This window comes from Struthio camelus, chromosome 1 (assembly GCF_040807025.1).
Source record: "Struthio camelus isolate bStrCam1 chromosome 1, bStrCam1.hap1, whole genome shotgun sequence".
Lineage (NCBI taxonomy): Eukaryota > Metazoa > Chordata > Aves > Struthioniformes > Struthionidae > Struthio > Struthio camelus.
The window spans coordinates 209,842,902-209,869,350 of record NC_090942.1 but is presented as its reverse complement, the minus strand read 5'-3'; the positions used below and the strand labels follow the sequence as shown (position 1 = coordinate 209,869,350).

At 38.7% G+C, this 26,449-nt stretch overlaps 1 protein-coding gene across 5 annotated transcripts in view; it reads left to right on the top strand.

Annotated features, from left to right (window-relative positions):
* The window catches only part of CNTN5 (contactin 5), a 656,947-nt gene that overhangs the window by 462,534 nt on the left and 167,964 nt on the right, over nucleotides 1-26,449 (top strand). For all 5 annotated transcript variants that reach the window (XM_068930406.1, XM_068930402.1, XM_068930403.1 and 2 more), the window contains one exon: nucleotides 11,277-11,480. In XM_068930406.1, coding sequence (XP_068786507.1) covers nucleotides 11,277-11,480 — 204 coding nt within the window. The remainder of the gene's footprint in view (nucleotides 1-11,276; nucleotides 11,481-26,449) is intronic.

Here is a 26,449-nt window from a genome sequence, read left to right as displayed (position 1 = left end):
ATCTCAGTTTCAGAATCTTATCGATGAGGCATTTAGGAACTTAGCTGACTTTGAATTTTGTAGAGAAAATGGAATTTAGCACAGATCTTGCAAACTACCATATAGTTTCAATTCTAAAGAGCTTTTATTCAGCTCTGGCAAGTGCAGGTTGAAAAGAATGAGCACTGCTTCATTTTTCAGAGGTTAATGGCAATCATGTGACTGGCCCAAGACTACTTAGAAAATGTCATAAGCTTAGAAGTGCATTGATTTACAGCCCCTATCTAGTATCTTTACAAAATCATGCTTCACCTCTAAAATGAAAAGGGCTTTGAAAAATATAATTTATATTATGAAAACTATACACATACTCAGCACAAGAGGGAGTAAAATTGCTTGTGGTTTGCATTCCTTTACTATTGACATTTCTTTTAGAAAAAAAAAATTCAGAGAGAGTTGGAAAAGTATCTTCTTTTTCCATATGATATACATAAAGTGTGACACATCAGGTGTCACTTTGACTGCTAGTGCTAAGGGACTGAGGAGAGATTATAATCACGCGACACTGCCGTAGGCTGGAAGAAAGACAGCAGCTATGTATTAAGCTATGTAAGCTTAATAAAAAAAAAGCTATGTATTATCTCTAAATAACTATTATGTGACAAGTAGAAGATGGATGGAAGCAGTTCACTGGGTTTCCAGTAGTGCAGAACAACGTACTCAGAGACTCAAGCACATATTGTCTATATGTAAAAACAGGTAAGAGTTACAGGCTCTACACTGTTAAATTCTAAATGATTGATTGCTGGTGGGGTTATTTGTAGTGGTTTATTTGTACAACACATTAAGCAGTGTTATCAGCATGCTAAGGCAGTTTGCTAACGTGACATGTATCTCCCTCTTCATCTGCACTTTCTTTTTGAATTGAGATTAAAAAATCACCTGTCATTTTCATCCTTAATAAATAAAAAAATGTATTTTGGGGACTACAAATTTGGTTTCATGTTACCGTCTGAACCATATGTTCACATATTCCATTGTCTTCAGAAGGATGTGACAGAAGACCCATTCCTTGGCACATTTAAGCCTAGAAAATATACCTGGAAGGAATTGACTACTAGACCTTGAGCATCAGGGACACTGTGTGATTTATACTGCTTTTTTTTTTCTTTTTAGCATTTGAAAATCAATTTAGGAGTCAGAGGGAGGATGAAAGGAATAACTACTTTACTGCTTTAAAAACTATTGGATATTTTGCCAGAAAGCAAAAATTGTTCTCTCACATGAATATTCTGTACAGTGATGTGTTTTCCTCAGCAGGAAACAGTTTTTTCAGTATTTTGCAATGCCACACTTTTTATATGAGGAAAATAGTTCGTTCATACGTATTATTAAGAAATAATCATTCTGTGTTACTGGGTATCCAACACATATACATCAGAAAAAGGTTCTAGAAATAACGGGCAATCCAAATTGAGTTTATCAGTCACTTGTCCTGCACATTTCTCACCACCAAGTTTTATATCTCCCGTGATCAATGATTACACCTGTATTGCTTTGTTTTTTAACAATTTAAAATATTGAGCAGCAGAGGACAAAAAACTCCAGAACAAGATCAAAATTGATCATTTTGAGCACGGTTTGCAATCAGCTTTTATTCTTTTCAATACGCAACATATTAGTTTTTGTATCATTCCAATTTTTAATAATCAATGAGTATTTTTATAAAAAATGAGGTGTAGATTTATTACAAAAATTTTGCAGTCTTTATCAATAAAAAATAAACATATACTGAGTTAATTTGACCAGATTTATTTTCCTCCAATATTGTTAATTACATCTCACTCTTTTAATTTGATATTAATAGAGTCTCATATCAGTTATTCAGTAATTTCATCTGAGATTGAAGGTGGTGAACCTATAATGATATGGATCTTCCTGATTAATTTTCTTAAATGAAGGGACAAAATTAGCTTCTTTTCTTGTCTCTGGAAATTGCTAATGTTCCAATAGTTCTATAAAATCAGTAGTATTGAAAAAAGCCGCAGAGCTAATTCTTAAGTTCTGAACTCAAGTTCTCTGGTGATGATTATTTAGGCTGTCTAACTTTATTGCTATCCATTTTTTTCTGCTTCTATAGAAAATATTACAACATTATGCAGTGACACCTGCATTACTTGTTATGGTATAAAAGGTAGCACTTCAATTTATATTGGGCACTTCAAGACTTAAATTCATTAATATTGATATCCTTTGCTACCTAATAATAAATAAATAATAATAGTAAACTTGTCTTTGGAATTCTTATTTGGGGTCTTAAACTGTTTTTATAATTCCCTATTTGTAGGTCATCAGCCTTGCTAGCCAAAGATTCCCCTTCCCAACATTTTGCTTCCCTAATCAGTTTTGTTTCAAAATTAAAAAATGTATACATTTCAACCATTCTGTAACTCAAAAATTATTTTGAAACGTAAAGGAGGGCCTATCATGAGGCTGACTTTGAGTTCTGGAAACTTACTGCAATATGTTATTAAACACTCAATTTATAAGCACTAAGATGATAATAAAGTGATAAGAAATAGACAGTATGGATTTGTCAAGACAAATCATATCTAACTTAAAATAATTTTTATCTTTGAAAGTGTGAGTGGGCTAGCGGAAAGAAAGATATATTTAGCATTTGTGAATGACTCCTAGCTGCAAGAGACTACAATATTTGAAGAGCATAGAATGAGAATCCAAAGAAATCAGTAACTGGACTGAAATTAGTAACACAACATTCAACAAAGTTCAAAGTATTACACTTACCAAAAAAAAAAATCAATTATACAGACAGAAAAATAGGAATAACTGATTAGTACTTAATTTAAAAGTATATTATATGATATCATATGACATTATATTATACTAGTATTTTATAATATAATATATATTAACATAGTGTGTATATAATAAAATATATAAATATTTTATGTAAACTATAGAAATTTGAATACTTAGTGTTATTCTAGGATGCACTAGGGGATGTGTTACCTATAGGGTATCCGAGATTATTATTACAGAATCACAGAATCGTTTAGGATGGAAGGGACCTCTGGAGATCATCTAGTCCAACCTCCCTGCTCAAGCAGGGTCCTCTAGAGCATATTGCCCAGGATCACATCCAGATCGGTTTTGACTATCTCCAGCGAAGGAGACTCCACCACCTCTCTGGGCAACCTGTTCCAATGCTCTGCCACCCTCACAGGGAAGAAGTTTTTCCTCAGGTTCAGATGGAACTTCCTGTGGTTCAGTTTCTGCCCATTGCCTCTTGTCCTGTTGCTGGGTACCACAGAGAAGAGTCTGGACCCATCCTCTTGACACTTTCCCTTCAGATATTTATACACGTTGATCAGATTCCTCCTTAGTCTTCTCTTCTGCAGGCTGAACAGGCCCAGCTCCCTCAGCCTTTCTTCATAGGAGAGATGCTCCAGTCCCCTCATCAACTTTGTAGCCCTCCGCTGGACTCTCTCCAGAAGCACCATGTCTCTCTTGGACTGGGGAGCCCAGAACTGGACACAGTACTCCAGGTGAGGCCTCCCCAGGGCTGAGGAGAGGGGCAGGACCACCTCCCTCGACCTGCTGGCAACACTCCTCCTAATGCACCCCAGGAGACCACTGGCCTTCTTGGCCACAAGGGCACGTTGTTGCCTCATGCTTGACTTGTTGTCCACCAGCACTCCCAGGTCCTTCTCCGCAGAGCTGCTTTCCAGCAGGTCAGCCCCCAGCCTGTCCTGGTGCATGGGGTTATTCCTGCCTAGGTGCAGGACCCTGCACTTGCCTTTGTTGACCTTCAGGAGGTTCCTCTCTGCCCAGCTCTCCAGCCTATCCAGGCAGCACAGTCTTCTGGTGTGTTAGCCTCTCCCCCCAGTTTAGTCTCATCAGCAAACTTGCAGAGGGTGCACTCTGTCCCTTCTTCCAGGTCATTGATGAATACATGGAACAAGACTGGACCCAGCACTGACCCCTGGGGGACACCACTAGCCACAGGCCTCCAACTTGACTCTGCGCCATTCACCACAACCCTCTGAGCTCGGCCATCCAGCCAGTTCTCAATCCACCTCACCATCCACTCATCCAGCCCACACTTCCTGAGCTTGCCTAGGAGGATGGGATGGGAGAGAGTGCCAAAAGCCTTGCTGAAGTCCAGGGAGACCACATCCACTGCTCTGCCCTCATCTCCCCAGCCAGTCACTCCATCAGAGAAGGCTAGCAGGTTGGTCAAGCAGGATTTCCCTTTGGTGAATCCATGCTGACTACTCCTGATCACCTTCTTGTCCTCCAGATGCTCTGTGAGGACCTCCAGGAGGAGCTGTTCCACCACCTTTCCAGGGATGGAGGGGAGGCTGACAGGCCTGGAGTTTCCTGGCTCCTCCTTCTTGCCCTTTTGGAAGACTGGGGTGACATGGGCTTTCTTCCAGTCCTCAGGCACCTCTCCTGATCTCCAGGACCTTTCCAAGATGATGGAGAGTGGCCTAGCGATAACATCCGCCAGCTCCCTCAGCACTCGTGGGTGCATCCCGTCAGGGCCCATGGATTTATGGATGTCCAGTTTGGACAAAAGATCTCTAACCTGATCCTCCTCCACCAGGGGAGAGTCTTCCTTTCTCCAGCCTTCCTCTCTTGTCTCCAAGGCCTGGAATTCCTGAGGACTGGCCTTAGCAGTGAAGACTGAAGCAAAGGCAGCATTCAATAACTCTGCCTTCTCTATATCCTTCGTCACCAGGGCACCCGCCCCATTCAGCAGCGGGCCCACGTTTTCCCTAGTCTTCCTTTTGCTATTGATTTATTTGAAGGAGCCCTTCTTGTTGTCCTTGACATCCCTTGCCAGATTTAGTTGCAAATGGGCCTTAGCCTTCCTTGTCGCATCCCTGCACACTCTGACAACGTCCCTGTATTCCTCCCAAGTGGCCTGTCCCCTTTTCCACATTCTGTACACTTCCTTCTTCTGCTGGAGTTTGGCCAGGAGTTCCTTGCTCATCCATGCAGGTCTCCTGCCCGCTTTGCTCGACTTCTTACTCAGAGGGATAGGTTGCAATGACTTGCTACATTTCATGTATGCCAAATGTACAAATGAGATTTCCTAGGCTATGTTAGTGATGACAATAAAATATTTGCATCTTTCGAGTATAAAATCAGTCCCTACAGTGCACGTCCCTTTCCTACCATATTTTTAGTTATTGGTTGTGTAAATGGTTATAACAAAGAAAATATTTGAAGATTTATCACAGAAATTAAATCTGAACAAAGACAAATATGTGATTGGTAGGATTCTGTTTCAGATGAGTGAGTAGTAGATACAGAGCCCCCAGAGCAGAAAAGAAGCAATTTCATTGCTAGTTGATAAATAGACAATATCTGTTTGTGTTATGTGGGTGCATTACTATGCAACAAATAAATTACCTTCATTAAATATTTTCTTGGAGGATTAATGAGCACTGATAACAAGCTACAGCAGCACAAAGAAATACACTGAAATTATTTATCTGTTTGCGGTGGGAGGCTGGAGGCTCAACCAGTTGTTCTCATTTGTCTTAGCTAAAAAGAAGTGTTCTCCTCACCCCCGAAATGTGAAGTGTACTCCATCATTAGAGACTGTGGCATATTGCACTTTTATACTCTGTGGCTGGCTGGTACACAGAATACCTGGATAGCAATCTGAGGATGAAGTTTAAAACTAGGCTAGAGATAAAATAAGGTTTTATATTTTCAGCAAGGGAGATTTATTTATATATTTATATTTTTTCTTGATGACTTGTTTTGTTTAAACTGAATATTCTGAGTGGCAGGCAAATTACATGGTTTATGCCTATGTATAGTAACTTCTGTCCCTAATATTGAGTGAACTTTTTGCTGCTTTTCTCTAATAACAAATGGAGAAGAACAAAAATGAAGAACAATTTCTGTAGAAGTGGCCAGATTATTTCAGATTTTGGTTGTCATGAGGAACCAGTGCCGTTTATTCATCAGGTACTGCCATCTTGTGGAACTGGAGTCATCAGAGAAAATCCTAAACAGACAGTAAGGGAAATCTATTTTCCCAGCTGGATCCCGGAGGACATAGACTATTATGTCTCCCACTATATCAGAAAAAGAAGATACAAACCAGACTTCTTTCTGGTGCGAATGCTGTAACTCAGCAAAAGTGTAATTGTGGGAGGTGTTTGTATTTTCTATCCTTAAAGAATAAAAGATGATTATTTAGCAATTATTATGGACTGTACAGCTAGGTTCTAGGTGGTCTTAAAGGAGCTATTATGGTGCCATTCTTGTTACAGCTGCACATGCCACCTGCAGTAACACTTAGCTGGCAGGACTAATGAAAAGACTATCCCAAGTCTAAATGTTAAAAAGATAAAACAAGCAGTTTCTCAAGACAAAAGCCTTGAAGAAAATCTGGAAAATATTCAGACATTAACAAGCATAGAGTGAATGTTTGGAGATATCTGAATGTCTCTACACAGCTCATGTTGTTGCAACATCTATGGGGTCATTTGTTCATGACCCCCAATGGCAGTAAGACTTTTGCATCACCATGGCAACACTTTCTGCATCAGAAAGATAAATCCAGATACACAATAAAAATGCTGATGTGTCAGTATTCGAGCTTTATCCATTATGGGAAATATGTCAAATGGTGACAGTTTAGGAATTAGTGTTGTGAGGCAGAGAAAATAATCTACTAAAATCATTTAAGAAATAATAGTACACAAAATTTCACTCCACAAATTCATCTTGGCAGGAGATTGATGTGCTCTTCTCACTAATTTATCATCAAGTGACCCACATTTTCACCCACATAGCACATGAAAAAGTCTTTAATAAAACACAAAAAAAAGTTAGGCATTTAGAAGGCTTTCCAAAATGACCTTCAGAAAACAGACACAAAGCTCTTGGGAGAGATTTTCCTGTAAACATGGCTGGTCATTCATAAAAAGAAATGCAAGCTTTGCTGCCATCAAAATGACTTAAATAGTTTTCACACCAAAACTTTGTGTAGAACAGAACTTACATATTACATTTAGCAGAAGAATCCTTCATCCAGTGCCACAGGAGAATGCCAATTTGCAACTACCTCTATAATTCATAATTTTTCTGCTTTTAACTCTCTGTGTTTCCAGATGTGTTGATGAATATTATCTACATAAAAGTTTGTTTTCTGTTGGCAGTCAACTGTAATTTCTAGAAAGGGCTCCGCATCATCTTTGTGGTTTTGGCATAGCTGTCATATTAAAAATAAAATAGATGGCCATAAAAATAAAAAATAACCACAGTATATAATCTTGAAAAGTACTCTGAACTTCTACATATTGCAGTATTCACAGTTTTCTATTTTCATCAAAACTTTTATTTTCCTATTGACAGCAAAATGAGGACAGCATGGAGAAACCATTTACTCAGCCACATTATAGTTTTTCCCATACCTAGAGCCATTACTTCCAGATCTTATGGTTGTAGGTAGAGCTTGGCTATTTAAATTTTGGAAGTAATGACTTTTAGCTTCAAAATCTCCTCAGATGCAGTGCTATCTGCCTCTCAGTCTTGAGACGCAACTCTGGAGCTTAGTCTGATATTAAAAAATTAATGCACTGACTGTTGTGTTCTTTGTTTAGTATAATGATATTGTCTAAGCTCTTTTAATATTAACTGGTATAAAAAAAATATAAGCTTGAAGTTCACTAGCAACTGCAGTAACCTGCAGTGAAAGTGTCTTCCATTTGGTCTTACAGATCTTGATCTAAATTCCAAAAGGTTCACTCATCTCAGTTTACCATTTTGTAAGAGGGGGACTATAGAGAATACTTCACTGTAAGACTTCTCTGTTGTAGCTTACACTTACTCCTATGCTGGACTGCTGAAACATGTTCACCATTGTTGTAGACTACTTTGATGTGCAGGTGCTGTAGACAAATATTTGACTTAAAAAATAGACAGCAACATTTTAAAACATTGATTTATTCTTTATTAGCTATTCCTTTAGATTTCATTCTAATCACTAGGGTACTCACTTATGCACAATATTTTCAGAAAGAAAAGGAAAAAAACCAAAGTAAAAAACAAAGTATTTTTTACCTGGACAACTTTCATCAGCTATCATATGATTTAAGAACCCTAAATTTTAATTTTCCTGGTATGCAAACTGGGAACAGCTGGAGTCCCAGAATGTGAAAACCAGCTAGTGTTTCATCCTCTACCAGGGCTGCAAATTTAGAAATCTGAGAGATTTGTACAATGGATCAGTGTCAAGGTACACCTATTTTCCCATTATTGCAGTGGTTCCCTTAACACACTTTTGTAAAATCACTTCTGCAAGATCATCCATCTATTTCTGTCAGCTAAAAACTGTTGGGTCCCCAGATCCCAAGCCAGCTGTGGTTGCTTCTGATTGTTCTGCAAAGCATGCAGTGAAAATTTCACAGTTTCCATGAGATCAGTATATTTCCACTGAAGCCTACGCACACTGTAAAGACGTAACATTCAGAATTGTATTTCAGAGTCTGCTGAATTCCTTAAACAGGTCTAATAGAAGAGAAACTTCATAAAGTGCAAAGGGGCTTTTCACCTGCAAATGAAAGGTTCAGAATTCCTGATCAGTTCAAACGAGCATTCAGGTGCTTCCTAAAAGTTATCCAAAGTCTGGATCTTGGGTCTTTGAAAGTGTATTCCCAAAGTTTTATATTTATAAATGAAAAGAGTAAGTAATTCCTTCAATGTCAGTGGGCTAACACTGTTCGGAGGTAAGTTGTTAGTATTTCTACTTGTGTTTTGGAGTATGGGCTCTTGGCAGAAACACAGAAGCTGTAGAGATGCATAAATAAAAACATTCATTTCAGTATAATAGCATAAATGGTTAGAGTTTTAGATAAAGATTTGGCAGATGCTATATTACTTTTTTCTCACTACCCATTAATCACATATTTTGACAGCAAACATTATCTGGCAGATGACAAAATGACAATATCCCTCCAGAGTCAGCATCAGTTTAGACCAAGTATTCCATTTTCTCAAAGTCGCAAAAATTTATTGCCTGAAATCCATTCCTTAGCAGTAATTCTAATTAATAAATTAATAATTAATTGGGTGTGTTTTAGGGTACTGATTGAGTAAATTCTGTTCTACTTGAACTGCCAATGAACCCACAGTGATGACTGCTTTATATTTGGGTTGAACCACTTTTAAGCCAAAGCAATTAGTGAGACTAATTGCTTTCCATTTGAATTGGTAACAGGTGTCTTAATTAAAACCAATGCACTTTCCTTGAACTTGTATGTTCATCATCACTTTATATCATTTTATGCTATCATGAATCATTTCTTCCAGATAAGACAACATAGCAAAATGTGGCATTGAAATTTTGAGAGACAATTATTTTGGATTAATTAGTATTTTGCCTGCAACATAGCAGAAGAGGAAATTTTGAACATTCTGAGAGCTCTTTGTGAGCCCGGAATACCTTAGGGTCCTGTATAACCACTCAGAATTGCAATTATATCTGAAAAAGGGTTTTAAGTAAAAAGCCAATGTGTCTGACTTAATTGTCTGTTTGGAAAAGTACTCATACTGTCTGCTAAATATGTTTAAACCTTTAACATTGCATTTTTTTACTACTACTATGTTTTTTCATGTGAAAATTTCCATGTGACTTCAAAACTAGATTGAGTTTCTTCAAAACTGACCCAAATCATCCTTTCTCTCTACATGGCTGCTTGCACTGTTGGTTTACATTGACTGAGAAACTGGTCAGCATGGTTTTCCATTCCTTTCTGACCACCCTATGTCAGGGAACATTACAAGATAAGAACAGAAAGGACTAATTAATTGGAAATACTTACAGTCAAGCTGCATACCTTGCAGTGGCATATATTTAGTTAGGATTTTAACGTATTGCATACTTCTGGTACCCTGAACAACTATACCAGTTCCTCTCCTATCATTAGAAGCAAGGTACATGGAAAATTGAAAGTTTGTGGCGTTTCCTCTCACCCCTTTGATCCTTTTCTTCTCCAACTAACTTTCTGTCAAGAAGGCATTATTAGTACAGTGAGAATAAATGTACGATAGAACCAGACTAATATATGTGAGATTGCTATCTTCATATCGCTGCTGAAGCTGATAATAGTCACTCAACCAATTAGTGTCTAAAAACTTGGAACTTAGTGAAGCAGTCTGCATCTTGGAGCAGTAGCAGTGACTTTATATGCCTGAACTAGCCTTAGCTTTTCTGATTTTAGAGTCAGCTCTTCCAAGAATATCAGAGGGGAAGATTATAGAGGCTGCCTCATAGCTAATGTGTTAGTTTAATAAGTAAAGAATATTTTTTAAAGTATGAAAAAGGTGAAAAGGTAATGAAACTGTGAAAAATAAGAATCTTATTAACTTTACTGACACTTCTAATGTAAAGCCATCAATGTATCTAGATTTGTAATAAACCATAGTATAATCTCATACCGAATAATAGGCAATTATCGCTTTTTCTCAGCCAGTTATTATGGTTGTATATACTTTTCAGGTGTATACAATGATTCACAGGATAAAAATAAGATCCAAGACACTGGCTTTGATTATCATTTAGAAAAAAAAAAAACACACTTTGATTAGCCTTTGATCTGTCAGATTATGAGGTATAGCACTTGGTACATTTAGTTTAAGGAATTAGTTTTTGATCCTAGAGTTTTAAGCTGCATGATAGGCAGGGTTCTGAGACTCTTCAGGGAAGCAGATTTAGAAGAAAATGGAATTACGGTGCAGTAATATACTCTGAAAGGTGGGTTGAACATCTTCAAAAATCTGTTGATTTTAAAAAAAGTAGATGTTCAGAATAAAATTAGTTATCCACACACATGAAAAGAGTCATCGCTAGCTCTATGGGAAGTGTCACGTTCACCGAAAAGTTGAACATGTAGATAAATTAGTGTTTTGTATATTATTTCTGGCTTGACTTAAAGGATAAGAAGTGGGAATCATATAATATTTTGAGAATGATTTGTGAGTCTGTTGAATATTTAAGTAATATTCTTGAACAAATTCTATCCTCTAGGGAATGTGTGGGCTCAGTGCCTATGCCACCTCTAAAATCCCAAGGAAAGAAAAACTCCTCTTCTTCAGTTCTAGAGCAACCAACCAAAAACAATCAAAAGACTTTAGCTTTTGATTTTTCTGGATTATTTAAATCAATTTACTGAAAATAGATTGGATGTATCCAATAGTAATACGCAATATTTTTTCTGTAATTGTTTTATTTTTCTGTTTTCTTTCAGAAATCATCTATAGTTGGGTATTTAATGAATTCCCATCTTTTGTGGCAGAAGATAGCAGACGCTTCATCTCTCAGGAGACGGGCAATCTCTACATCTCCAAGGTGCAAACATCTGATGTTGGCAGCTATATATGCTTGGTAAAAAACACAGTGACAAATGCCAGAGTTTTGAGTCCTCCTACACCTTTGACACTGAGAAACGATGGTAAGGAAGGCATTATTTTGGGGTACCAAATAGAACAAAAAATGCTACACTAAAAATACTTGGTGACAGTTAAGCTATTTCACAAACTTCAGCTAATTTAAGAACCATGATTTTATTGTTTTTAAATATAAGCATGCATTTACTGCAGCAATCAGCAATGGAAAAGTGACCACGGAGACGATTCTTTTAAAACATTTAGAATTTCTGAGAATATTTAGTCCTTCAAAGTTTGAGGTGCAATTTGACACCTCCTGAAACATTCTGTTTAGAAGAGTTACTCTTTTTTGCTCTTCTGGTGTATCAACACTGATAGAGAAGCAAATATGCTTTCTCAATAATGTCTAGCTCTTTAGGGCTCAGTTCAGTTGCCTAAATATAGGTAGCTAGTGCCACGTGAGAAGCCCTCAGGCATCTGAGACATCCACAGGGAACTGGCAAATATGACACAGGACATAAAGGAGACCTGTGCCCTTACAGACCAGCAGCTGGGTGCCCGGAGGTATGCCCTCAGGCATCTCAAATGACACAAGACACATATGGTTAGACAACAGAATAGAACCCCTACTGCTTGTAACCTTACTTGCTGCTATATTAAAAACTTTTCACACTTCTATGTTCTAATTCAATGTCCTAATTAAGCACCACCTACAAACCCCACAATGTTTTGATTACAAATGCTTTTGACTTTCCTCAAGGCATATATCTGCAACAACTTTTTGGATATAAATGCCTAAATCTGATTTTTGAAAAGTGGCTTAGGAACTAGAGTTTCTGAGGAATTTCCAGAAATCAAAATAAAACATCTTCCAATAATATGCCTTATTGAACAGCATCACATTTCATTATAAAGGATATGTATCTGATACTGTTAGAATAGTTGCCTGTAGAGGCAACTGCTTTATTAACTGTTTTGTAAGCAAAGATTTGTATTTATTTTAATTACCTGTGTTTTTCTTTTTCCAAGTTATTCCACCTGTAATGATGCTTTCTAGCTCTTCAGAAATACATTTCAGCAATTCAGAATACGTGAATTAATATTTATATAAGTCAGAGACAGAGAGAGTGTCTAAGGCTTTTGTCTTGCTCATAATTTTTTCTAGCACTAAGACTATCCCTGTGCTGTAGTAGTATTACAAAGACTGGGTTTTAATAGAGATAACTTGGTTTAACAGACTAAGTAAAAAATGTGTTCACAGATTAGAATGGAATTAAGTTAATCTTTATGCATGATAACTGGGTTGAAACTTTTAATGTCTGCACAGCATGAGTCCTCTGCAACAAAAAGCTGCATGTTTTACTATATCATTTCTTATTTTAGTCATCCCTGTTTAATACCTATGCTAATTATTGAGTTTTAGATGTTTAGTTTTATTGAGTTAACAAAAAAAATCTTCTCAATATTAGTCCTTTGAGAATGAAAAAATAGTGACTATCTTTTTAATCAGTTGCTCGGACAAGAGAACATAGAATTTTATTATGTCACATTTATTATTCTTATCTTACACTATTGTTGCTTTATGACATACTTTCTCATGCTTTTGTTGGGTTCCAAATGTACACAGAAATTCAACAGATTAATTATACATATATTGATAGTATATAAGCACATTTATTACAATATAAGAAGTGAAGAGACCAAATAAGGATAAAGGCAACAATCTACAATACCAAGGTCAGAGCTGAAATCTGTGAAGGAAAATTGCACAGATTTTCCTAAATATGATGTGGGTGGTACACCAGCCTCAAGCAAGTTTGTGCTTCACAGCTGGCTGTCATACAATTGTGATAACCCAACCTTCCGAACAGTGCTGGAATACGCAGAAGACATTTGCACATAGATGGACTGCTCCTGAACAATTTACCAATTCATTTCTACACATGCATGTATTTCTACCAGGCATGCATGCCTTAATTTTTATCTACTCAGATTTTCTAAAGTCCTTTTATTATAATGGAATTCTTTCATATTCTCTAGTAAATTGCTTGCTTTCCTATATGACTGAGCAAGTTTTTCAGCCCAAACCCAGACCTTTCCACCTAACCTTGCCACCTCCATAAACCTATCTTGAAAAAATATTAAGGAAAATTCTATGATTTAGCCACAGGGTCTCATTACTTAGGATATCTACCTTCTTCTCACCTTCTCCCTAGAATGCAATAATATGTACCTTTTAAAATTTATCCAGAATTAAAAATAAAATAGCCGATTAATGATATTGCTCAGTTCCTTTTTGATACAAATTGCTTTAGGTTATATTGCCTTCTCCACTGACAAATACTAAAGGCTGATGACAGAATTTTAAAAATATATGTGCTTTATACTCCAGAGTACAGGACAATATAGCTGCTGAAGAAGGTTGTCATTACAGTTAAAAAAAAAAAAAAAATGTGAAAACAGAGAGAGCTGAGGATGCACTATCATAAGCACAAGAGAAATTCAGGATGGCATTAAAACAAATATCCATGTACTTAAAAATTTACTTACCACTATGTGGCTAGTGATTTTGAATATGATTTGCATTATATTAAGAGTTAAGGTTTTAAAATTAATTGATTCACTTCAAATTGCTTTTCAAATATTCACTTAAGTCCCAGAATCATACAGCTTCCTGAGTTCTAGCGGTTGGCATACCAGCCAGCATTTATCCCACTCATTTAACACATTTATCAGAAACAACAGGAAGAACTCGTTCTTTTAAACAGCTTTTACAAATAGAACTATATAAAGAAAATAATATATCTAGTTTCCATTCATTGGACATATGCATACATTACTTCAAAAGTCTTCTGCTTGGTATTTGTCATTGTTCCTCCTCCCCTTTTTTTTTTTGATGTAAAATAGTACCTATTCCCAGGGAACTGGACAGCTTGTGACAAAACACTCCTATGAGAACATTGCTCTGTATTTATCTATGAGGAAGAAACAGAGTAATATTAAGGCTTTCTGCCAAACTCTACAAGAATGTAGGAATTCCTTGCCTTTCATTAATCTTTTATTTCTTTAGTGATATGTCTCAAAGGGCAACTTAGCTTCTTGATATGAAGCAAATTAAATAAAAATACCAAGAAATCCTTCAATGGATTCTGAATAAAAGGAATACCTCATTTGTTCAGACGTACCTGACAATCAGTCATTTTGTACAATTCAATTTCACTTCAAGCTGGGTTGTAAAAACACTTTAAAATTATATCTGAAGAGATAAAAAGTTTTATCAGAAAAAAGTTATGCATCATTTCATTAACGGACTTTATAATGCATTAGAAATTTTGAGGAATTATTTAATAACTGTTTACAAATAATAAAAAGGGTTGTTAAAATGGATCTTTCCAAGCTTGAATGCTGATTGGGAGCAGTAAAGTGTTTTGACTAATAAAAACAACAGAAAGTCTCCACAAATTTAGGAAATAGAAACCTAGGGAGTATAAAACATTTGATGCTTGATAGCATAAGACACTTATTTCAAGTTCATACATTTTCATTCCAGTTTCTCTTCCTTTTTTTTTTTTTTTTATTTTTCTTAAAAAGATGTTTGCATCAACATTATTACAGGAGAGAATTAAACAGTTCGTCATTTTATAATTGTGTCGCTAGTGCCTAGTTCTTTTGCTGCAGTGAAATTTCCAGAAAAAAGAAAACCTGTAGCATTCCGGACGCTAGAGGACACCTTCTACAGTGTTCCATGCGAGCAAATCTAAACTAACTCAACAGCTCAACCAAAGTCACTGTATCTTAAAGAGCAGCTAACAGACGCAGCAAACAGAGGCAGCAGTTTGCACAGCAGTTCACGCAGAAGGGCACAAGAAGGCCCCTTCATCTCTAATCTTAGTAGTGTGTACTCCCTCAGGTATGGGGCACTCATTCCCTGGTAGCTGTTGGAGTTGCTGTGTCAGCTGTGTCAGAGGCTTCCACTCAGATAGACCTTGTGATACTGGATGTAGCTCTGCAGGTCTCAGGTTGCAGGGAGTGCCTGGGACGTCTCCATGAAGCTGGGGATGTCAGTTATTTCTTCTGCTGCTGTTGATGAGTTTTGTCACCAGGTCAAGGAGTTACGGGAAAAAGTAAGCAGGCTGCGTAGCATCCATGAAGATGAAGAGATAGATAGGATATTCTCAGAAACCCTACAGCTTCAGGAGTCTGAACCCCCCATTGCAGTGGAGATGCAGGTGGGCTCTGTGCCATGTGAAACAGTAAGTCTGTAGAAGATGAAGGCTGGAAACTGGTCACTCCTCGTATGAGGAAAAAAGGCTCTTGTTTCTCCTGAAGACTTGCAGTTGATGAAGACGTTTAGTGACCTTCAAGCTGAGGAGGAGTTGGGCATAGCTTCAAGTGAAGCAACTGAGCCAGTGAACCCTATGCCATGCAGGATCACCCTGAAGAAGCGGCAAGTGATTGCTGTGGGTGACTTCCTGCTGTAGAGGACAGAGGCACCCATCTGCCAACCTGACCACTTGTTTAGAGAGGTTTGTTGCTTGCCGGGGGCTTGAATCTGAGATGATATGGAAAGACTGCCGAGGCTTGTCCACACTCTTCCACATGGGCACCAATGATATTAAGGGCAGCTTGAAACTATTAAACGGGATTTCAGAGCTCTGGGGATGGTGGTCAAGGGTCTGAGGGCCCAGTTTGTTTTCTCACTGGCTGTGCTGCCGAGGTTGGCAACAGGGTTTTTGGCTTCTATAACCATGGGACCCTATTTGAAGATCAACAACTGTTTAGGAGAGATGGGATCCACCTCACTAAAAAGGGCACACGTGTCTTTGCCAACAGACTGGCCAATCTGACAAGGAGAACTTTAAACTAGGAAAGATGAGGGAAGGGGAGTGTTACAGAGACCACACAGCCAGCAAAATGCCGCTCAAGTGGGGATGCTACCAGCAAGTGCATGCAGCCAAGGAAGCATCTGCAAGACATGACTATGGGGTATCCTCTTGCATCCTTCCTGGGAAACTGGCATGCTCAGTAACCTCTCTGAAATGCCTGTACACCAATGCACACAACATGGGGAATAAACAGGAAGAATTAGAGATCTGTGTGCAGTAACAAGGCCATGATCTCATTGCAGTTACAGAGACATGATGGGATAGCTCGCATGACTGGAATGCTGTCATGGATGGCTACGTGCTTTTTAAGAACGGCAGGCCAGGAAGGTGAGGTGGTGGAGTTGCTCTTTATGCGAGGGAGCAACTGGAATGTATCAAGCTCTGCTGCAGGGTGGAAGATGAGTGGGTCAAGAGCTTATGGGTAAGGATTGAAGGCCAGAATAACATAGGTGACACTGTTGTGGGTGTTTGCTACAGGCCACGTGACCAGGAAAAGGAAGGTGGTGAGGCCTTTTACAGAGAGCTGGAGGTAGCCTCATGATCACAGGCACTGGTTCTCATGGGGGACTTCAACCACCCTGACATCTGCTGGAGGAACAACATAGCAAGGCACCAACAATCCAGGAAGTTCCTGCAGAGCATTGAGGATAGCTTTCTGACACAGGTGATGCAGGAGCCAATGAGGTGAGGTGTGCCGCTGGACCTTGTACTCACAAACAAGGAAGGACAGGTTGGAGATGTGAAGGTTGGGGGCAGCCTTGACTGCAGAGACCATGAGACGGTGGAGTTCAGGATCCTGTGAGGAAGAAGCAGGGCAATAAGTAAGATCGCAAACCTGGACTTCAGGAGAACAGACTTTGTTTGGCCTTTCAGGGACCTACTTGGAAGAATCTAGGGTCCTAAAAGGAAGGGGGATCCAGGAGACCTGGTTAATATTCAAGCATCACTCCCTCCAAGCTCAAGATGAGTGCATCTCTATGAGCAAGAAGTTGAGCAAAGGCGGCAGGAGACCTGTATGGATGAAAAGGAACTACTGACAAAACTCTAACATAAGTAGGAATTGTACAGGAGGTGGAAGCAGGGACATGCCACTTGGGATAAATATAGCGATGTTGCCAAAGTGTGCAGAAATGCAATTAGGAAGGCCAAGGCCCAGTTGCAATTAAATCTGGCAAGGGATGTCAAGGACAACAAGAAGGGGTTCTTCAAATACATCATTAACAAAAGGAAAACTAGGGAAAATGTGGGCTCACTGCTGAATGGGGCAGCAACTCTGGTGACAGAGGACACAGAGAAGGCAGAGATACTGAATTCCTTCTTTGAGTCAGTCTTTACTGCTAAGGCCAGCCCTCAGGATTTCCTGACCCAGGAGGCCAGGGAGAAAGTCTGGAAAAAGGAAGACTCTCCCTTGGTGGAGGAAGATCAGGTTAGAGATCATTTGTCCAGACTTGACACCCACAAGTCCATGGGCCCTGAGAAGATGTACCCATGAGTGTTGAGGGAGCTGGCGGATGTTATCGCTAGGCCACTCTCCATCATCTTGGAAAGGTCCTGGAGATCAGGAGAGGTGCCTGAGGACTGGAAGAAAGCCCATGTCACCCCAGTCTTCCAAAAGGGCAAGAAGGAGGAGCCAGGAAACTACAGGCCTGTCAGCCTCCCCTCCATCCCTGGAAAAGTGATGGAACAGCTCCTCCTGGAGGTCCTCTCTAAGCATGTGGAGGACAAGAAGGTGATCAAGAGTAGTCAGCATGGATTCACCAAAGGGAAATCCTGCTTGACCAACCTGATAGCCTTCTCTGATGGAATGAGTGGCTGGGGAGATGAGGGGAGAGCAGTGGATGTTGTTTCCCTGGACTTCAGCAAGGCTTTTGGCACTCTCTCCCATCACATCCTCAGAGGCAAGCTCAGGAAGTGCAGGCTGCATGAGTGGATGGTGAGGTGGATTGAGAACTGGCTGGGTGGCAGGGCTCAGAGGGCTGTGATCTGTGGCACAAAGACTAGCTGGAGGCCTGTAGCTAGCGATGTCTGCCAGGGGTCAGTACTGGCTCCAGTCTTGTTCAATGCATTCATCGATGACCTGGAGGAAGGCACAGAGTGCACCCTCTGCAAGTTCGATGATGATACAAAACTGGGAGGAGTGGCTGACACACCAGAGGGCTGTGCTGCCATTCAGAGGGATCTGGACACCCTGGAGAGCTGGCAGGAGAGGAACCTCCTGAAGGTCAACAAAGGCAAGTGCAGGGCCCTGCACCTAGGGAGGAATAACCCCAGGCACCAAGACAGGCTGGGGGTTGACCTGCTGGAAAGTAGCTCTGCGGAGAAGGACCTGGGAGTGCTGGTGTTAAGCATGAGGCAGCAGTGTGCCCTTGTGGCCAAGAAGGCCAGTGGTCTCCTGGGGTGCATTAGGAGGAGTGTTGCCAGCAGGTCGAGGGAGGTGATCCTGCCCCTCTCCTCAGCCCTGGGGAGGCCTCACCTGGAGTACTGTGTCCAGTTCTGGGCTCCCCAGTCCAAGAGAGACATGGTGCTTCTGGAGAGAGTCCAGCGGAGGGCTACAAAGCTGATGAGGGGACTGGAGCATCTCTCCTATGAAGAAAGGCTGAGGGAGCTGGGCCTGTTCAGCCTGCAGAAGAGAAGACTAAGGAGGAATCTGATCAACGTGTATAAATATCTGAAGGGAAAGTATCAAGAGGATGGGTCCAGACTCTTCTCCGTGGTACCCAGCAACAGGACAAGAGGCAATGGGCAGAAACTGAACCACAGGAAGCTCCATCTGAATATGAGGAAAAAATTATTTCCTGTGAGGGTCACAGAGCACTCGCACAGGTTGCCCAGAGAGGCTGTGGAGTCTCCTTCGCTGGAGATATTCAAGAACTGTCTGACATATTCCTGGGTAATTGGGTAATGTGCTCTAAGTGACCTTGCATTAGCAGGGGGGTTGGTCTAGATGATGTCCAGAGGTCCTTTCCAACCTCAACCATTCTGTGATTCTGTGACCAGATATATTCCCATGTAATTGAATGCAGAGCCAGGCCTTCACAATTTTTTTCCATGTCATTATAGTTTTGTGAACTGAAATTTCTCTGCTTAATTCTATAGATTTTGGTGAGACTCTTTATATGATTAATAGTATTAGTAGTCATAGACAGTATGCATATCAAAGTATTAAGGATGTTTATTCTTACTTTTACAGGAACGTATTCTGTATGTGCCTTCTCAGGTTTAGCTTTGGGATATATTGGAAATCTCTATTTCCCAACATCACGATAAGTTTGGAACAAGTAATAAAAATTTCCCAGTGATAAAAAATAAACAGTAAAAAGACAAGTATTGGGTAGAAAGCTAATTAATTATATATATAATTAATGGAATAGAGCAAAACTAACCATTTCACAGACACAGGCTACTGGTATCCATTGGGAATGCTGGTATTTGTTAATTAACTGCTAATTAGCATCAGAAAGATTTGCCTGTCTGACAGAGACCATCACAGTAAGCAAAGTCTGCTCCAGTGGCAGGCTGATGAAATGATAATGTCCGTGAACAGCCCTTACTCCTGTTCTGAACATGCTGTTTGTCCTGTAAAATTAGAGTGAGATATTTCAATGATAAGTCATTATGTAATTTAAAATATGAGACTTTCCACAATGTTACAGTCAGCTCCACTGGTCCCTCCACCTAAAACTCTCAGTGACAATCTGTAGGTGAGCGGGAAGTTTTACCAAAAACATCCATTCAATAACCCTTTGCAGAGTACTTTGTGGGGGTTGTAGCATGGCTCAAGTGCACCATCAAAAAGCACACAAAAGTTCAAATACACTAATTGCAAAAGATTGTGTCTAAAAAAAAGCGTAGAGAAAACTGCCCAGGATAATCTTTTGAAAATATAAATGGACTGAGTCAATAGGAATATCTGAGGAGGGACGTGGGGAAAAGTCTGGGAAAGATTAGGTGCTAGCATTCAATTTGGAACAAGAACTCTTACTTTCTGAGAAAGAGTTTGCTATAAGTTGATTTTACTTGGAGTTCTGTTAAGATAACCCCATTCAGGGAGGTTTGTTGCTAAGCTGTCCCACTACCTTGCAGGAACTTTGTCTGCCAGAAATGAAGTTGATGATCCTTTAAATTAGCAAAAATAACTTAAGATTCTAGGTAACTCTCCATCTCATTTTGACCTTTTCCTTCTCTTTTGCCACCATATTCTCTTTTTTCACTTATCTTCCTCATTATTTACAAAAAGTATTACACAAAGAGTTAATTATCCATACATAGAATGCTGTCAAAAGCATAAAATAAATTAACTGTAGAAAGAATGTTCCTCTAAGTTCAATTAAATATTTGGAACGATGTTACATGAAAGTACAGCTATCAAAATTTCAGATACAAGTGTGATGGTAATATTTTAATTAATGGTGACTTAATTAAGATTTGTGCAAAATGATGACAAAAATAATCTTTATAGTTGCAAATGGTTTCAGATTGTTAAGAATGGTCCTATCTAACATTATGTGTCTTACTGTCCTAGGATCTTAGATACATATTCACATGCAACTGCTTGCTTTGCAATGGTGGGATATGACAGTGTTCAAATAAGAATGACTTATCACTTGTCAGCATAGTGAAATAATTTGATTGTGAACAGCAGGCCTTTAGCTTGGGGTTAGGACTGCAGTAAGTTTGTAACAAGGATGATTTGTTTCTGTTTACTCAAAAATAATGAGTATTTCAACAACTCTTGATAATGGAGAAGAAACACTAGTGGTCTTTATTACTGAGGAAATAATGGATGCTTGTATTTGCTTGGTGATCTGAGGATTCTCAACTGAAAGGCATCTCCCATTTAGGAAGATGTTCTCAGTTAATTGGATAACAATGAACATTACAGTAACATTAGTTTGTGTCGTAATGATTAGAACCAAATGAAAATTTCCTCTCTGCATACTGCAACCATTTTAACACTCTTGGTACCTGAACAAGGGAAATATTTTGTTTTCACCTCTTAAAAGAATAGCGTGGATTGCAAGAAAAATGAAGGTTAAGGTCAGATTTGAAGTATAAACGTTTATATCATTTATTGTAGGAGAAATTAGGTTCTTCAAGAACTGTGAATGTGCAATTAGCAAGATAATTAGAAACCCTATGAAAATTAGGTCCTCCTCTCAGTATATATTTAGATTAAATAATATTTACAGATTTCTGAATAGCTTTTGTAAGGCTAACCTAGATGATCAGTAGACAAATGGAAAGAAAGAATGGTTTTAAAACTGAATATTGGACAGAGATGCTTAAAAGCAGGTCTGTCAAAGATTTCTTGTGTCAGCTTAAGCACAATATCTTCCTCCCTTCTTCCCTCTTCTTGACTCACATTCTTAGGTCTCTCCTGCAAGATTGCATATGTTCCGGTATAAAGAAGTTTGATTTTTATTGATGCGTATGACTACTCAGCAATACTCTCTTCATACTTTATTAATGTTAATTTGAATGTTGAGGTTACAATGTTCCTTTTTAACTATGTATACATAAATATCCTTCTTTGTTTTAGAATGTTCTATACAAGCCAGTCAGATACCTTCATCTTTGAAAGTCTAAAAGGTGAAGTTTGGCTCCAGTGCCAGATGTGCAGACTTTAGCCGAAGAGCTTAGCGGATAAATTAAACACATGTAAGAAATCCACTAAACTGAACAAGTCTTAGTTCACTAAACTGAAACTAGACTCTTATTAAGATTTTTCTCAGTACGAAGGAGAGCCAGCAAACTCGGTCATTGCCACTAACAGATTTTTTTAAACTCATGTAAACAGAAATCTCCCCAGCCCAAACTATAAACTAGAAATTTTAGACTCTTATATGAAGAACTAAAGAAAATACCACTATTCCCCTCAGTGCTTGTTCTGAGCTTACCTCATTGCCTTTGTGACCTTAGCGATTGGCTCCCATCTCCTTTACTTCAGTCAGAACATACTCACTTACACTTTCAAAATGAAGTGCTCTTAGTTGTACTCTATTTTGGTTAAGAGATCTAGAAAGCTCTCATAAGTATGCATGACGCTTTTATAAATAACTAAGAAGTATTTCTTGCCAGATTTCTTGAAATGCATGGGCTACCTAGACAGAGTTCAGAGAATAACTGCCGGAGTAGTGAAACGGGCTGGAAAAATCAATTTTAAATCGTGAAGAGTTAAGCTGTATTAAAATGTAATTTAAGCAATTTGTTTTGGTTAAAGATGTCCTTCTTTCTACATTTATACCTCTATACTTAGAAATATATAAACATCTTAGCCCTGAGTTATAAACCATAGAAGAGTTTATTCCCTTCATGTGCTATATGCAGTAAGATTCTTCTTTTTTTCCCTAGGAACTAGATTACGAGATTTCTTTTTATATTAGGAAAAGTCTCAGTAAAAGCTTCTTCCCATCTATTGTTATGTGATAGGATTTGCCCTCTGAGTAGCCTATGAAAAAAATATGTGGTACTTCAGCTGCTCAGTGCATTGCAGAACAGAATTTCACATAGGCATTTTTAGGGCTTTTCAAAGGATAAATGTATTGCTCAAAAATTGGCTAAGACATCTCTAAGTGAAAGGAATATTGCAGATAATTATCATACAGCAACTACTCTCATAGTAAATATTTAGAGACTTACAAAGGATGCTGGTCCTTTCATTTACAATAAGATTAATGGCAGGTGAGTCAATAAATTCTACTCAATGCACTGAAAAATTTCTTCTGTAGTCAGAATGTAATGGTGGGTATCATTATATTTGAAGCATTTGGTTTACGTTGTGATTTGCACTGTCATTTTAGTGTCTGTATTCAGGACTCTTTCAAATAAATATTTAAAAAATTTTGAAGTGCAGGTCTTCAAGAAAAATGCTAAATATTCATTTGTCACAAAAAGAGCATGATGGACAATCCTATTTTGCATCACGAGTTATTGATAAGACATCAGGCAAGAAATCCAACATGAACATCATTGCCATGGTCTTTGTCAAAATCTTGTTATTTTTGAATAAATATTCACACAACAGATCATAACTCCAGTGAGGTAAGAAACACATTTGCTGACCTGCAAAATTATTAAAATACTATTACACACCAGAGCAAGCTATCACCCCTTAAAGTGTTTCCTAGAAACTGACAGACACATCCAAACTTAAAAGAATAGCCAGTACTTTTGTGACTAAACCACTATCCAGGCTGTAAACTGATCCAGTTTAACATTCCTACACTGTCTGATCAACATCTGGGTCTTTGCCCAAAAGCTCTCAAATTTCTAATAACCACACTACAGAGTTTGTCTCTTTTGCAAATAAAAAAATGGCAGGTATAAATCTGCACCTAATTTTTCTCCTCAGTATAGCCAATATTTGGGGGTCATTTTCTCCCTAGCATTCTAGAGATGTTTAAGCAGGAATCTGTTGTGCTTTTCTAGCTCCTGCCTTAAAAGTTTACCAGCCACTTATGCAAGAGAATCCTCTGTAACCTATTCCATTCAAAATAAGTTTACCACCTGAGTTAAAGAGCTATTATTTAAACACTTTGAAACACACCCAAATCATTTTAGCTGAACTGATTTAAGCTTATTCATGAAAGCTTATTCTTTAAGAGATTCAAGAGCATAGCCAGTATCTGGAAGACTAATGGAAAAGAAGATCTGTATGGACAAGCCTTGTTTGTCTGTTTTGTGGTAGACGTTTCTCAGTAGCTTGTTTATTTTCACATGCAGGCAAAAAAGTGTTCTTGTGTGGTGTCACAGAAGGATTGAGTACCGAACCAGTTTAGAGGCATCACTGAACAGTTTATTGAACCATAACAGATAACAGATTGAGATGTCAGTATAGGCATTCCTGGTATTAACAAATGCATTTGATAACAAATAAAATAATTAACTAGTAAATGTATTTATCAAACTATTTACATTTATTTCTACATTAGGGCACAAAAGAAAGGAACAGAAACAGACAAAAGAAGCATAAGTACCTACTCCCATAAGGGGAAAGCAGTAAGGAGTGAGGAAACTATCACTTCCGTGGTTTGGACATTCACAGTGCCCTTTACCAAAGAAGCTTTGCTTCTGTCAGCTGGACAGCAACCACCCAGTAGGTGCACTGAACACTTACACAAACAAAAAGATTTAAATCCCAGCAGGAATTGCTTGGGCAGCATCCCAATCCAAGGGGAGTTCATCACTTCAGCAGACCAGCTGCACCCCCATGAGGCAGCCTCAAGGTCCAGCCACCCACAGCAGTTATTTATAGCCATGATCGAATTGGGAGTGTGGTCATACTACTAGGTGGTGGAGGCTCTGGCAGGTTCGGGATGATTCCGGCATGTTCTCGAATGTTCTCTGACGGACAGGCGCCACTTGCCCCGCTCACGTGGGATTTGACGGCTAGACGTTTCCTCCAATCACGGTCCAGTCGCCAGGCGGAAAACTGTCGGCCAGCAGGTATACCCAGGCGCGGTCAGCCGTAGGTCAGGCCAACAGACAGCAGGTATACCCATGGAATTATATGGGTGCCACCAAATGTGGATAGACTCAAAACTCTTCCACGCACTTCACTTCAGCCTATAAAAGTCATGGACTGGCAGGCAGAGGAAGAGGTAGAGCAATCCTTCTCAAAGTGGTGGAGACTGACACTCTGCCTGTAGCTCGTTCAGTTGTGCTTCACTGTAGAAAGAAGTGACAATCAAAAGGCAGTCCTGCTACTTTATTCCATTTTCCATTTCTGTTAAGTGGTCCAGAGGGGATAATGTAAATGATTTTAGCTGTTGCCATATCTGTAAATGTTTGCAATTCTGTTGTATCTATTTCTGTAGCATTTGAGCACCTCACATTCAGTGTTGATCACATTATTGTGATTTACTGAAATATATTATTTCAGTTTCATGAAGGAAAGCTAAAATGCAGGAAGCAGCGTGTCTGAAGGTTCCTAGGACACTTTGGGCGGCAGAGATTTGAACTCAAGTCACAGATCTGCAGCCAAGTCAGTGGCACAACTCGTTAAATGAAACAACTTACTAAAATTAAACATGATTTTTCTTGGATTTATGCTTACATAAGTTGGGGAATATGTTATAATTGTTCAGTGTTAATTTCATAATTGTAAAAACATATCTGAAAGAGGGAATAGGGAATTATATCTTCTATAAATATTATGCTCCATTTCACCCTGTGTGTGACTGAAAAGATTTTAATTTTAGCAAGGTCAAGCTGTGCTTAGTCCTGGGAAACGTTCAGTCATCTGAAATGGTTCCCTTTTCAGTAGTCAGAGATATAATAGATATGTCATTAGTAAGTCATCCCAATTATAACTTCACCTGGCAAGGATGGACAGTAAATACACTGTCCAGCCTGGCCCTGGTTGGGCAGTAATACAGAGAAGTCTCATTCTGATACAGACCAACAGGGTAGAGATACAAGAGATTAGGAAATGTTAGGTAGATGACTTGTCTCAGAATAAAGACCAGGAATAAGATTTACCTAAACAAAAAGGAAAGACTGGTTTTTAACCCTTTTTTAATCCCCATTAAGCTTTCATGATTTGGTAAATTAGATCTATTTTGGACGAGTGCATTTCATACTAACCACAAGTTCAGCGGCTTTGTTCCTAGATCTGCACCCTGCTGAAATGGCCAAGAAGGTACAGCTTATGAAGCTGGGGGTGTTACAAGCTAATTAATTAGTTCAAGGAAGACTGAAACACTGAAGTTGTCTCTGTGAAGCATAGAGATAGAATATTGTCAAAAGGAAGGTGTTTTCATGGAAAGATGAGGCATGGAAGCCTGAGATTAGCTCACTGTCCCACTACAATGATCAGACCATATGATGTCTCTGATTTTTTTAGCCATTTCAAAATCTTATACTGTATTTTTATTCTGTGCCGATCAACTTTATATTTCATGTTTAATAAGTGGAAATAAAAAATGACTGAAGGAATTGTTTATGGCTTTAACCAAATGTCTGAAAGAGAGTCATATATATAATCTTGAGGGAGATTGATTCTAATGTGCTCAGCCCAAGGCCTAGATATTTCTTAAAAGTTCAGATTCCTTTTAACACCTGATGCAAATGAATAAAATTATTGACGAAAAGACAGATGATGGTTATTTTGCTATTACTGACTCATAGTGACCAAAACCGAAACTGGG